Genomic DNA, 13,835 nt, shown 5'->3' on the forward strand with positions numbered 1-13,835 from the left:
TATTGCCTGCCAGAAAAAATGGCTACGTGAGCTGCAGCCCAGAGCCCTCTTTAATTCAATGCTCTCAGGTTCCAGCACCAAGGGCATGAGCAGCTGCACCCTTGGTGGAGCAGCAGGAATGGCATTAGCACCTGGTACTGGCAGATACCAAATCCATGAGAAGCTGATTAGAGAGGCCACCACACCTGAAACTACAACATAAACATACCCAAACTAAGAGATAAGCATGTAAAAAAAAAGTTAATTAAAAAAAAAAAAAAGCGCCAGTCACTTTGCAGTTTCTGGCTGTCCTTTTTTTCCTCCTTTATAAACTCTTCTAGAGTACAGCTGCCCTACCTCAAAATGTCTGAAAAGAACGGCTCCTTTCAAAAGGCAGACACTGGTAATTCTGAAATAAGTAAACAAACAGACCTCTTCTGGTGGTACTTTAGGTCAGACTATAAAACTTGAAGCTTCCAAAATTGCTAGTCATTTCTAAAAACCTTGCACAGCAACAAAACCCCAAGTGCACTCCTACATGCAATTTTCATCATAAATGGCACAAACAAACTCAACTCTAAAGGAGAGCTCAAAATTGAAATATAAAATGCAACTATCTCTGGGGTACAATGTGAGCTGGAGCAGAGTGAAGTGTAGTGCTACAGGATAGTGAAGACAGCAATAATAAACTGTATTCCATTAAAAGGAAAAAAATTAAATAAAAGCAGGAAGCATTTTTCTTAGCAAAATCAAATAAAGCCAGCTATCTGCTGGGACAAGCTGGCTTCAGTTTGCTCTGAAGATTGTTGCTACTTACTCTCTTGTTCCTGTAAATTATGGGCCAAGGTATGATCTTCCAGAATAGCGAAGTCTCGACACACTGAACAGGGAAACAAAGTAAAGAGAATTAGCACCAGAAAAACCAAAAGCAAACCAAAAAAGCATAAAACAAGCTATGGTAGTCAGGGGAGCATATGAACTTCTGACAGTTTCTACTAGCCAAGGTCTGGAATTGTGGTTTTTCCCCCCCTCCTATCATCATGTCTATTTTTGTGTGCGTTTATTTCTTTGTCCTTGTTGGCATGAAATACCTTCTCCACTCTCCCTTCAACCTCTATTTCAAGAACAGAACAATCCATGCTACCACTGGATCAGACCTTACATACAAAGCTCTGCATTCCATTCAAACAGAATATATATTATATATATAATATATAATGCATTCTGCATTCCAGAATATATATTATATATTTTTACCAATGCCCAACTGACTGCATTCAGCTAAAACCAAGGGCAGGCATTTGTGTTGACTGTGACTTTCTGTGCCAGGTTAAAGAGTCTGAGAATAGTATTTTCATGGCACAGAGGGCAGGTGCACATTGGCACCTCTCCAAAGCTGAGCACACTGAGCTCCATGGCTCTCTCTACATTTCTCTCAAGGCATTTCTACCAGCTCAGGTATCATTTTCAGTTGTTTCTTGTAAGCTTCACTGACTGTCTAAAAGCAGATGCTGGATTTGCACCTAGAACCCAGATATGGGATCAGCCACAGCATTATGGGCAGGGATAACTACAGCTTCTTCAAAAGATGCTGAAAATGACCTTCAGACAAGTGAAATGGGAAACAGACGAACTGCCTTTGGCACCAGTTTAAAAGCAGCAGATTTTTGCCAATGCCTATCACTTTCCCACTTGAACTTTCAAAGGAATGCTCTACCTACACTGTAGAAAAACACCAGAGTATATTTTTAACTTGTTATGATAGGCAGTAGGGCAACAGAACACAAGCCACACATACTGGGACAGGGACAGACACACAGCATCAGGCTCAGCCTTTTGGTGGCAGGTTCACAGCAGCTTTTCTGTCAACCAAAGACAGTGACCTGTCCCACCAGACTGCAGAATGGGGCCTCTCTTCACAGATCTGCCAGATCTGGGGTTTCTGCCTGCTTTGAGGGGAGTTTTAGGCAGTGGCACCAAAAAATATACACTATAGAGGTCTGTCATTTATTTTTCCCTCAATGTGACAAGCTAAGCTTAACAGCACCCACAGAGGGGAATATCTTCCACTTGAAACATATCACAAAGCAGAGAACTTCAAGGTGCTTCTGAAGCCACAGAGGGAAGGACAAACTCCTCCTGCTGCACTCCACTGGCAAAACCTCTGGGGAAGACCAAGATTTCTCTTTAGCAGAGCACAGGCACAGCCTAAAAGATAAACTGAAAATAACCCCAAAACCCCCAGAATGCATCAAAAGTACAAGGGGAATTTATGAGGATCCTGTTTGTGAAAGGGTTCAGAGTCAGAAAAGATAAAACATTTCCACTGCCACAAAGGAAATGAGAAAGTAGCTGCATTTCCCAAGCCACAATCCCACAAGCCTTCCCTTTTCTCACAGGTGCACATGCTCCACTAGAGAAGCATCAAGACATTACTCCACACCCAGGTGTCCTCACAAAATATTTGGAAGAGTTTCTAGTTGTCTGTACCAAGAGATGAGACAATGCTTTACCATATTCAATGGAGTTTTTGGTTCAGTCTGCACTGAAAGGTGTTTTAAGATGACAAAAGCTCCTAAGAGCCAGAGCAACACTTAGGGAAGGACAGTGACACGCAGCAGGGTGGAGATGAGGACAAAGGTTACACTTATATGATCCCACAGTCGCCCACTTTAAGCATGAATAAATCTGGATGGTGTAATTAAGGTTTTGCTGTTGCTTTTTTTCATTGCAACTTCTTTTAAAAAAGGCAAGATGATATAAAACTCAATAGCATTGAAATGCTTCCAGTGGCCATTTCTGTACAAAGAAAGAAATGTTGCCTTGAGCCACAGATCTGGAAAAGCCACAGCTGAGTCACATGCAGCAGTGCTATTCACAGGTGACAAACACAGAGTGCCTGGTGGTCACCAACACTTGCTTTTTACAGGACAGGGCAAGGGAATCTTGCCCTAGAGACTAATTCTGTGATCCCTAATACTGCTTCAGCTTCCTAGAACAATTGTGGAGCAACCACCTTCTGCTCACAAGAAACATCATCTGGCTTGCTGGAGAACCATCCAACACATCCAACTCAGAGGTTTGAGCCTTACCATGAGTTCAGAGCTGATCAAAGACACCTCAGCACAGAGCCAGTCTGCCCAAATCTAGGGCTGTTATTACTGCCAGGTATTCAAGAAGCAGTACTTGCTCTTGAGTGTTTAAAAAACAAACAAACAAGAGAATGGTAGGATGGGAGGGAAGTGTTACTTTTAACTGCAATAGGTCTCTGAGCAAGTCCACAGCACAGCTGCCTGAACAGCTGGACCAGCAACACAAGGCACACAGCACAGGAGCAAGGATGAACATTTCAGAGCTACACATTTTTTTGCACAAGGATCACTGCTACAAAAAATGCTTTAAAAAGTACATCCCAGCCCTTCTTAAAGCCACCCTGCACAGGCTCACACACTGCTCTCATCCCTGTGGTATTCAAGAGCTCTGACTTGTCAGTCAGTCATGGTGCTGATGGTGCTGGCAGACCTTTGCTCCACCCTCCCCAGAGAGGCAAACAAGCATAGGAGGACTTTAGCTTTGTTTTTGTTTGTTTTTACTCCATTCTACCCACACCCAAACACATTTCTCTGTTTGCAAAAGTACACATTACAGAAACATGCTTGGCACATGGGCAAGAAAGTGGGAGTGCCATGGTGGAACACTGCTCCTTGTCTTCTGACAGTCTTGCACTAACCCCAGAAAAGTCTCACCTCTATCACTGAGCTATATTCCTACGATGCAGCAATGATTGTTTAACCATTTTGGGTTGACAGGCCACTAAAGACTTCCTAAAGAAAGCATGGGCTCAAAATAAAAAGGCAAAGTCCATACAGACTTGTGTTGCATAGACAGGCCTGCTTCTTCTAACTAACTGCTCCTCCAGAAAAGTGCTGGAAGTAATCCATGGGTGTTCAAACAAACTCCTCAAATTCTCACTCAGTTCTTACAGGCTACAGGTGAGAGCTGCTGGCTGTCACAGACATGAAGCAGGGACAAAGGCTCCTGTTTAGGTTGGTTTGAAGCTCAGTGACTGGGCCAAGAAGCACATGTAGGCCAGAGTACCCTGGTGCAACTTCCAGCTCCTGACCCAAAGCCACCTAGGTCCAGTGCCATCCCTAAGATGGCCACGCAGCACCCAGACCTGGGGCTGTGCCCTGCCACTGCCTGTCCCACATGCACACAACACTGACAAAGCAAGTGGGAATGCTGCCCTGGGATGAGCTACCAAGTTGCAGGGCTTGGACATGAATAAAGGGGCTGGGTCTTAAACCAGTGATATTGACCCACCAGTACAGAGAGAGGGAAGCTGGACAGTTACCAGTGATGTGCACACTGGAAACCTCTCAGTGTCTGGGTTCCCTGGTGCTCCCATCTCACAGAGGACAGACACAGCATGGAGCAGACTGGTGGGGCAGCAGAGAGCCTTGGGTTTGTTCACACATTTGGAATTATTTGAGCATTGCTGAAGAAGCCATTTGGCTGCACACACTCTCCTGTTACAAACCCAAGCAGACAGCTTGAGCACACAGCTCTCTCTTTGTGCTGCTGTGGCTGCTGGCAGGGCAGGCAGCACAAGAAACCTTTCGTCACTGTCAGAAACTTGGCTGGGCTGGCTGCCTCCAAGCCATGTGAGCACATTATCCTCAAGTCCCATCAGCCTGAGAACAACGTGCTAAGGAAGATGAGAACACCCCATTAGGGACACAAGGAAGCACTGTCAGCCAGCCAGGTGGCAAAGGATGGGGACACCTGCACCTCCCTAGCAGATTTGGGGCTGATGGCAGTGCAGAACATTCCCTCACAATTAGACCCAGTACCCATGGCACCGAGCCAAGCATGACAGCAGCTGTGAGTGAGGCCAAGGAAACCAATCCTTGAAGACTCACATCCAACAATGAGGCAACTATGAAATTACTGGAGATGTGGACAGGCCAGGCATGTTCTGAAATGAAGTTTCATCAGCACTAGTTCTCATTCCCTGCCCAGTCTCAGCAGGGTACAGCACAATCATTACTAGGTTCTGTGTACACTGGGTTTGTGCCGAGAAATAGGATGGCCCCAAGGACAACAGACTCAATTCCTCCTCTCTGAGAGGCTTTGTATTTAAGGGAAAAGAAATCAATTTCCTTGCTTCCTAACTGTATGTCTAAAAAATGAAAGGTGAGATTAATATTACCTTCACTGTTGCAAATTAACTTGACTTCCCATCCCTGGGCCCTGGCTGGGAGCCACCAGGCAGTCAAACAAGCAGCAGGGGTGCAATGAGAGCAGCTACAATTGGCAAGTCCAGTGAAGCATGGAACATTCACAACAGGTTTACCAAGTCTGATTGAGCCAATCTACCTTGGCACAGCAGGGAGAAGACCAGGAAAACACTCTGGCACAGCTGTCAATAAAGAAATGCCTGCCCAGGAATCCCAGTGGCTGCTATGGCCAGCAGTGGTGCCAGCTGGGGAGGATGAGGGCAGAAGCATCAACCTTAACAGTGATAGGATCCAAAATCCATGCATGGAAGAGGGAGCTCACTTGTCTTGAGGAATCCCTGAGAGCCTCTGCAATCTCCAAGCACAGATCTTCTCCTCTGGTAGTTCTCACTGGAAATATGCTTTTTGTGTATTGGTGCATCTGAGGCTCTTGGAAACGTGGCTGCAGCCCTGCCTTTATGGCTGACATAAGAAAGTCCCTAGGCACAACAGCTCAGCAAAATTTCATTAAATAACCTCTTCCATTTTATATTCTGCCACCCATATAACTAACTTTCTCCAGCATTACCTCAGCTCCACAGCTCAGCATTTTTAACACCCCAAACTGTTTCAAACAGATGGAGATAACCACAAGAGAGGAGCAAAGGCAGCCTTAGATGTTGCTAGTGATACTCAGGTGTGTGACAAACAGGTAGGTAACACCCAGGAATGGGTGCTGTGGTGCACTGTCTCAACAAGAGGTCAGCCCCTGCTGGCTTTTCAAGCAAAGTTCACAGCAAAACACCCCCCTCACTCTGCCTGAAGTCTTAGATCAGGTTTTGACATCCACTGTGGGTCCCAAGGGCCCCCTTGGTTCACGTGGCCCATGTAACGTGTCCAGGATCCATGCCAGTTCAGTGACCCAGGGACCACAGATGCATGTTCCAAGCATTTCCTTTTGGGTCTTAGAAACCATCTCTTGCTCCCCACCCCCTCCACTCCCAGCATTTTCCCGGCAGCCCTGTGTGCTGGGTAATTCACAAAATAAACTAGGCGTGAGTCATGCCTAGTTTAGAGCATCTGCAGCTCTTGAATTCTAATCTAAAGGACAGGAGGGAGAGGAAAGACAAAAGTAACATGAAAAAGCAGGATCATTAGCTAAAAATCAGTTTTAGGCCTAGAGAGCTGATAAATTGATGGCAAGTATCAAATGCAGCCTTTTACAAGCCAGCAGTCTCAGGAGGATGCCTGAGTTCTGTAGACTCCTGCAGATTAGAAAGCAAGTTGGGATCTCTTACAGACTCTTACCAGCAGGGACTGGTCAGGCCACTCCAAGCCAGATAACCCTTCAAAATCTGGGAATTATTTCCATGAAACAAAGTCAACCTGACCAAGTAGCCACCCAGCTGGAGGTGAAGGGCTGCCCTGAGGGCAGATAAAACATGCAACTGGGATGTTTATTCCCAGCCCCAGCAGAGCTGCTCTGTGAGATCCATGGTCTAGCCTCAACAATTCCCATTTCTGCCCTGCCTCTCCCATCACAGCAGGAGCTCCTGCTGCCACACAGGGGTGCTGACAGAGGCTGGCTAGGACATGTTTGGCTGCTGCAGTTACACAGATGACATTCCTAGGGCCTTGCTCACCAGGCCTCATCATGCCAAGGAAATCAGAAAATCATGCAGGGAGAAGGTGGATCCCAGACAGAGGGCAGGTCTGGGCAGTCTGAGAAAGGGAACAATTTCTGCTCCCCAGCCACAGCACCAAAGCATCACACATGACTGGGAGCTGTGAGGCAGCACGAGGAGACTGGGTGACTCTGTGGGGAACCAAGCTGAGGGGTCTCAGCCTAATTCTCAAAAATGTAAACATGCAAAATAATAATAATTAAAAATAAATAAATCACCAAACCGCTATGTTTTTTTACTAGCAGTCTTGGCCTGGAAGCTAAGAACATCTTGGGATTTGGGAAGGAGGTTATCCTCTCTGCTCTAAGCTAAATGCCTTGAGGTCAAGGTCATGAGATTTTTGTGCTCTGTCTGCACCATCCTCCAACATTAAGTTCTCACCTGCCTAACAGTGCTTTAAGAAGGAAGACTATGCATTTTGGAATCAAACCCTCAGAACTTCATTACATTTTCTTAACCTGCCTTAGGACAGAAATCATCAACATTCATAAAGTGCCTTCTCCGAGGCTACTAGTTTGGCAATTTCACTTCTGTAAAGAAGCCTGCACACTGTACCACAGACCAGTCCCAAAGCTGAGAGAGTATCTGCTGAAGACCTCAAAGCAGAAGGTGATGTGCTTGCAGTGTAAACAGGAAGTTGGAGATACTCAAGATAGTGGAAAAATAGCACAAGGCACCTCAAAAGGTTATCCTTTGAGCAAGCCTCAGTCACAAAATTTGATAAGATTTATCATTCTGCTTTTCTACAGAAGGCTGCTGTGTTTTTCATCACTGGATAATTCCCCCCTACTGGTTTCACCTCCAATGTTCCTAAATAACAGCAAGTCTTCTTATTCCCAAAGCTTAAAACACAACCCATAGGTCACAAATATGAAAAACCATCTCTTTGACTTCCAGAAGAAAATGCTGAGTTGGTACATTTCAATCACAAAACCCTAGAATAACTTAGGTTGAAAAAAACATTAAGTCATCAAGTACAACCACTGATCTGGCACTGCCAAGCTCACCACTAAAGCATACCCCTTAGTGCCACATATACACATCTTTTTATCATCTCCTAGAATGGAGAACCTCCCAAATACTTTCCTGTTTTGAACACTGGTCACCCTTATGCTGAAGATGATTTTTTTTAACATCCTGTATAAACTATCCCTGACAGAACTTGGGCCAATTCCTCTTGTTCCATCACGTGGTACTTGGAAGAAGAGGCCAATGGCCACCTGGCTGCAACCTCCTGCCAGGGACTTGTAGAGAGAATAACGTCAACCTTGAGTCCTATTCTCCAGGCTAAACACGCCCAGCTCCTCAAGGACTTGTGCTCCAGACCCTTCCCAGCTTCACTGCCCTTCTCTGGACTCATTCAGCAGCTCAGTGTCTGTGCTGCAGTGAGGGAACCAGAACTGAGCACAGGATTTGAGGTGTGGCCTCACCAGTGCCCAGAACAGGGTGACAGTCACTGGCCACACCACTGCTGACCCAGGCCAGGATGGCACTGGCCTTCTTGGCCACCTGGGCACACACTGGCTCATGTTGAGCACGCTACTGACCAGCACCCCCAGGTTCTTTCCCACTGGGCAGCTTTCCAGCCACTCTGTGCCGAGACTTTCAGATGTACCTAAAAATGGCATTGAGCCTTAAGAAGTAATGACATCCATGCTTTGAAAATTCACCCTTTTCAGCCATGTCCAGTTGGGTCCCCAGTCACAGAATACCCTGAGTCACAAGAGCTGTCCAATACTCCCAAGTCCTACAGCCAACATTGCTGTTACAGCTGCTGCTTTCTATTGCAGGGGCTCAACACACAGAATATATTAACACTTTAAAGCAGAGAGCAGATAGATGATACGATATGTGTTAATGTCTGCAAGTCATTACCTGCCAGGCTCAGAACACTAAGCTCTGTAGAAATTTCTTGATTGCTCCAGTGTCCATCTACCTGTCTAGGGCTGCCTACACCCAAAAAATCACCAGTGAGCTCAGCCATTGCATTGTGGAGCCACCAGTAACACCTAGGTGGGTCTCTGCTACAAAAACCTCAAGGTAGGGATGGCTTGGCTGGTTTGACACCACAGGCAAACAGCAGACCTCAGGCAGCCAAATACTTCACTCACAACATCTGATATTGTAACTGAGTCTGTGTATGGAAGAAGATAATCTCAACCATCAGTGAGAACAAAAGCTGTTTGTGTAGTTCATCCTGTCCAGCACTGGACACAGCCTCAGTTGACTCAGCTAATACCACATGTGCAAATGGAACAACCAACAATAAAGGCAGGGAGTTTTCCTAGAAGTCATTTAACCACTACCTCCCAGCCATGGACCACAGCAAAACAAACAACACTTGAGTCCAACAGCTGTGCTTTACCCTTTACCCCAAAGGCAAACTACCATACACATCTCTGGAGAGCAGGGCAGGAGCTGCCTTCACCAGGAGAGGTCAAAATCTCTGGCCCATACAGGCCCCATGAGCACCACTGCAACTCTAAGACACACCTTTAGCTGTGCCCCATGGATCACATGATACCCCTTTTCTCAAAGGTTTTTTGGTTTCTTTTGCAGACAGAATGTCATGGCACCTTTAAACCCAGCTTTAAACCCAACACCACTCATTTAAATTGGTGTAAGGGAGAGGTAATAGAAAAACAGTCTTTTATCAAGTGCAACTCAAAACAGCCACCCACTCGGAAAACTGCTGGGCCATGGAGCTTGCATCTGAAGAGATTTGCACTGTATGTACACTCCCTTACTCCACATCCATCTCCAATAGCAATCAGTGGATTCTGTTGTTTTATCTGTTTAGTTCAGCTTTTATTTCAGCATTTTAACTAATTTTACACCACACAAAACTTTCAGAAGGACACACTGAGTTTCCCGGATAAGCAAAATTTCTGTTCTCTTACACACACAGTTTCCCAGATAGGCAAAACTCCCATTCTCTGATGAATGCCCAGCTAAACCCCTTGTTCAGTTCTGCAGTTTCTCTGCAGAGAGCTGGCAGGCCCACTTTGTGGTTCAGGATGGCTTTCAGGAGCCATGGCACCCTGGATTGCAGATATTTCACCAGCATTTCTCAGCCCTCAGGCTGTGGTGAATAACCTCACACAGCAGCTCCAAAGAGGCAGCTGGGAGCAGAGATAATGCAAAGTGTCAGCTCTCACAGGGTTCTCCTCTAGCTTAATCCTGAAAGATAATGTAGAAAAATACAAGGGAGACAGGATGCAAGAAGGGAGGTTTGAACACCCCTCTGGTACAGCTTCATGCCCTGACTCAGTTTAGGGACTGCTTTACAAAAGGCTGACTGCTGGAAACCTCACACCCACACAGAAGCTGCCAAGTGCCAAAAAAAGGTTCAAGTTCCTCTCTAACCCCACAGTGTGCTTTTACATGGCAGTGACCTGCAGTTGTACAGAGAAACAATAACCTCTGGAAAAAACAAGCAGAATAAAGAGTCCCCCGAGATGCACCTCCTCTTCAGCCTTTGGATGACTAGAGCCAGCCCTGAGACTGCTCCACGGCCTGTAGCTGCACCAGAGCTGCAGCTGAAAGGGCACACAACAGTGGCAGTGCGCACTCAAACAGCCAGGTTTTATTCCTCCAGATCACATACTGAAGAGAAGCAAAGCTCCAGCAGGATGGGCCTCTGAGCAGCCTCCCAGCCTTGATGGAAACCCTGCCAGCTGCTGCATTGGAAGCAGAAGGCATCTGAACTAACCATGCAGTCAGCTCCAATTCTTGCACAGATTCCTATCAGCTTCCTTTTCCCTAGAAAGGTGGCTGCTAGGATGCAAGCAAAGACTCCTGTCAGCCACCCGTTCAGCTGCTGCCAGCCCTGCAAAGCTGCTCGGCAAGAACAACTGTCCTCTACCCAACCAACTGAGGCTGTTGGTTTGTTTCAAAACTCTTCTCCTTTGCTCCACAAGCTCCTCACGGGGACTCTCCCCCCTTGCTTCCTGTGTTTAAATTCTCCAGGTTTATTAGTCAGCTCTGGGGAACACAAAGTACCAAAGCTGGCCCCAGATCAGTCAAAATTTCACATCCATCTACAAGTCACAAATCAGTAAAGCTACAGCACTAACAATACATGTTCCCTTTCCTGTCACAACCTTGAGTTGGCACACAGCCCTAAGTGCAACTACAGATTTATCAACACTGGCATACAAGGGTAAGAATAAGTCTCTGGCTTCTGAGACCAGAAGGACAGGGAGGCAGAGCTCCCTGCATCATTTTGAAGCAAACTGCTTTGTGGCATCTGAGCCCACAGTTCATATACATTGCAAAGCATGAGGAAAAAGCAGGCTGGCAGCCTTTTCTCCTCTCTGAGAGTACTAAATGAGCTCCAGGTCAGTAAGGGTTTTTGGTTTTTTTTTGCTTTGGGAACCATATCAACTTCAGGTGATATTGCATACTCTCAGCTTCTTAAAAACAAGTAAAAAAAAGAACAGTTAAATCAGGACCAAGTTAAGTTCACCTGTTACACAGCCACAGTTGGTGCTGTGGGCAATGCCAGCTGCCTGGAATACCAGCTAACTGAGCACTGAGCTGGAGACAAACCTGCTTTTTCCACCTTGCATCAGGGATGTGTGGAATCCAGGCAGGGCTGTGCAGCCCTAGCCAAGGACTCAGTCCTTCCAGCACTGCAATTAAGGTCAGGAGAGCTCAGCCTCTTCCCAACATCAACTTCCTTTGGAAACCTGGCGCCAGGCAGATGGCCTGCAGGAGAGCACAGCCCTGAGAACAGCAGAGCTCTGCCTGCCATGAAAACAGCCAACACCCTGGTGCCTTGGAAGATTCCCAGGCCTGCTCCATGCTGTGCTCCACCACCTCACCTCAGCAGCACTGCCAAAGGCTCCAGGAGCTGCTGCTGAATTTAGGTCATAAATCCTTCCCATGCCACCAGCCAGCACCTCAATAACAAAACTAATACCAGAGCAGAAGGAGAGGCCATTTCTTTGCACCAGGATGCTACAAGTAATGCTTGCTGTAACCAGAACAGACAGATATAATAAGCTGCTTTTGCAGTGCAAAGTCATTGTGCTGTGCAGAGCTTTCTATCCACACCAGGGGAGGCTTCCCTAAGCCAGACCAGCATTATCCCAACCATGTGCCAAGGCAGTGGCAACAGTCCCTCTGCGAGGAGCATTTCCAGCCAGAGCACACTCCAGCCTCTTGTCCTGTCTGGATGTAAAGAGCCAATGCTACACATATAATGCAGAAAGGAATTAAAACCCCTGCCTTCTCACTGCCAGGAAACACTCCTGTTTGCATAAACTTCCTTCCTCCCTTCTGCCCCATTACTTCTCATGTCACTCCTGTCAGTGTCCTTATGGAATGTCTGTGTCCCAGTGTTTCAAATATTTCCTCACTTATGTCCTTTTCCCCTTTGTCATCACTTATTGAACACCACACACTGAGCCCACGTAACATTTCCGCTGAGAGCTGACTCCTCTGCTGACCAAGTTCTGGTTCAGCAAAAGGGCTCAGGAAAGGATGAACGAAAATGCACACAGGAACTCAGTTTCACTGCACATGGCTTGTCACACCTCTTTTGAAAAGGGAAGTGAAGAAAAGTGACTCACTCACAAACCCACTTTGACTTTCTGTCCTGAAGAGCGCATAATGCAGGGTAGAGCTACCAAGTGCACACAAACCACACCTCTACCAAGCCAGGCTGAAGACAAAAAGATCTCCCTATTTTGGTTTGGCTGACAGAGCGCTGTGGCGGTGACATCGTGGGTTGGTGTGCAATTAAAATAACCACCAGCTGAGCTTCAGGAGCCCGACACAAAATAATTGGGCAGGTGCAGATGGGTTGTGCTAGGCTCTGAGCAAGCTTTCATCTACACCTTTCTCCCCAGTAAGAGTAACAGTTCTGGCACTTCTGGTTTAATTCACAGGGTGTCTGGGGTTACAGGGTAAATTTTATGAGCACTAAGGCCTGACTGATCCCCTTTGCTCAAGGTAAGGTTCACAACAGCACGGCCTTGCACCCTTTACACTGCCAGCCTGATGCTGCACCCTCCTGTTCTCTACCCAGCCCAGCTAAAACATCCATCCCTGCAGCCATACAGTGTCAAGGCCACACAACACTCATTCAGTGAGCTATGTGGTATCTTCTCAAGTACTGAGAAAGAAAACAGCAGGAAGACTCCAATTTCTACTTCTCAAAAAAGCAGTATAAATGAAGTGTCAAGGGACCTTCACAAAGTCCTATACATGTTCTGTGGAAAAGCCAGTGCTGAAAGGTGAACAGAGAGCATCACTGACACACATCAGCCTCCAGGGAGACTGCAGCTTTCCCGGTGGAAATGTCCAGCAAACATGTCCTTTGCTCCCTGCAATGCAGCCAACCAGCAGTGAACAGCAGCTGTCCTTATCACCTTCTGGGAGAACAGCTGAAGGTCAAGCCAGCAGCGAGTGTCACGCCAGAAAATGGACCTAAAGCAAGTTTTGAGGCAATTTCACCAACAGACCAACCTCCTCCCTCAGCCCTTCAGCCTTCAAAGCAGCACTACACAGGAGCAGCAGTGAAGGAGCAGGGAGTCAGCCAGCTGGGGACATTCTGGAAAGGGGAGAGGGAAGCAGGCAGGGAACCTGTCACTTTGTCCTATAAACCAGCACATTCATGTGAACTGGATGACTCTGAGCAAGAAAAAGAAAGCTTATTCCAGCAAAACAGAAGTTTCACACAGCTCCAAGGCATATCCCATTGTTCTTCTGAGTGGTGTTTTTCTAGCACCAGAGAGAGCAGAACTGGCCTTCGCTGCTCCTTGCAGCAGCCATCTCCAACTCCTGCCTGGCATCCTCTGACGTTTCCCATGGCCACAGGAAATGGAAGATTAAACAGAGGCCCGTGGTGACCATAAACACACTGCTCAGTTGGGAGCATTCCCCAGAGGCCAGCAATGGGTGATGGACGAAGTCACGATGTCGTATCGTAAACAGGAGAAAACCC

At 46.8% G+C, this 13,835-nt stretch overlaps 1 protein-coding gene across 1 annotated transcript in view; it reads right to left on the reverse strand.

Moving 5' to 3' along the window:
- CCDC50 (coiled-coil domain containing 50) overlaps nt 1-13,835 on the reverse strand; it is a 38,330-nt gene that overhangs the window by 19,594 nt on the left and 4,901 nt on the right. Inside the window, exon 2 of the mRNA XM_054282684.1 lies at nt 797-859. Within this exon, the coding sequence (XP_054138659.1) occupies nt 797-859 (63 nt within the window). The remainder of the gene's footprint in view (nt 1-796; nt 860-13,835) is intronic.

Source organism: Melozone crissalis, unplaced genomic scaffold (assembly GCF_028551555.1).
Source record: "Melozone crissalis strain CALT ecotype California unplaced genomic scaffold, PUWL_Pcris_2 ptg000034l_1, whole genome shotgun sequence".
Taxonomy (NCBI): domain Eukaryota; kingdom Metazoa; phylum Chordata; class Aves; order Passeriformes; family Passerellidae; genus Melozone; species Melozone crissalis.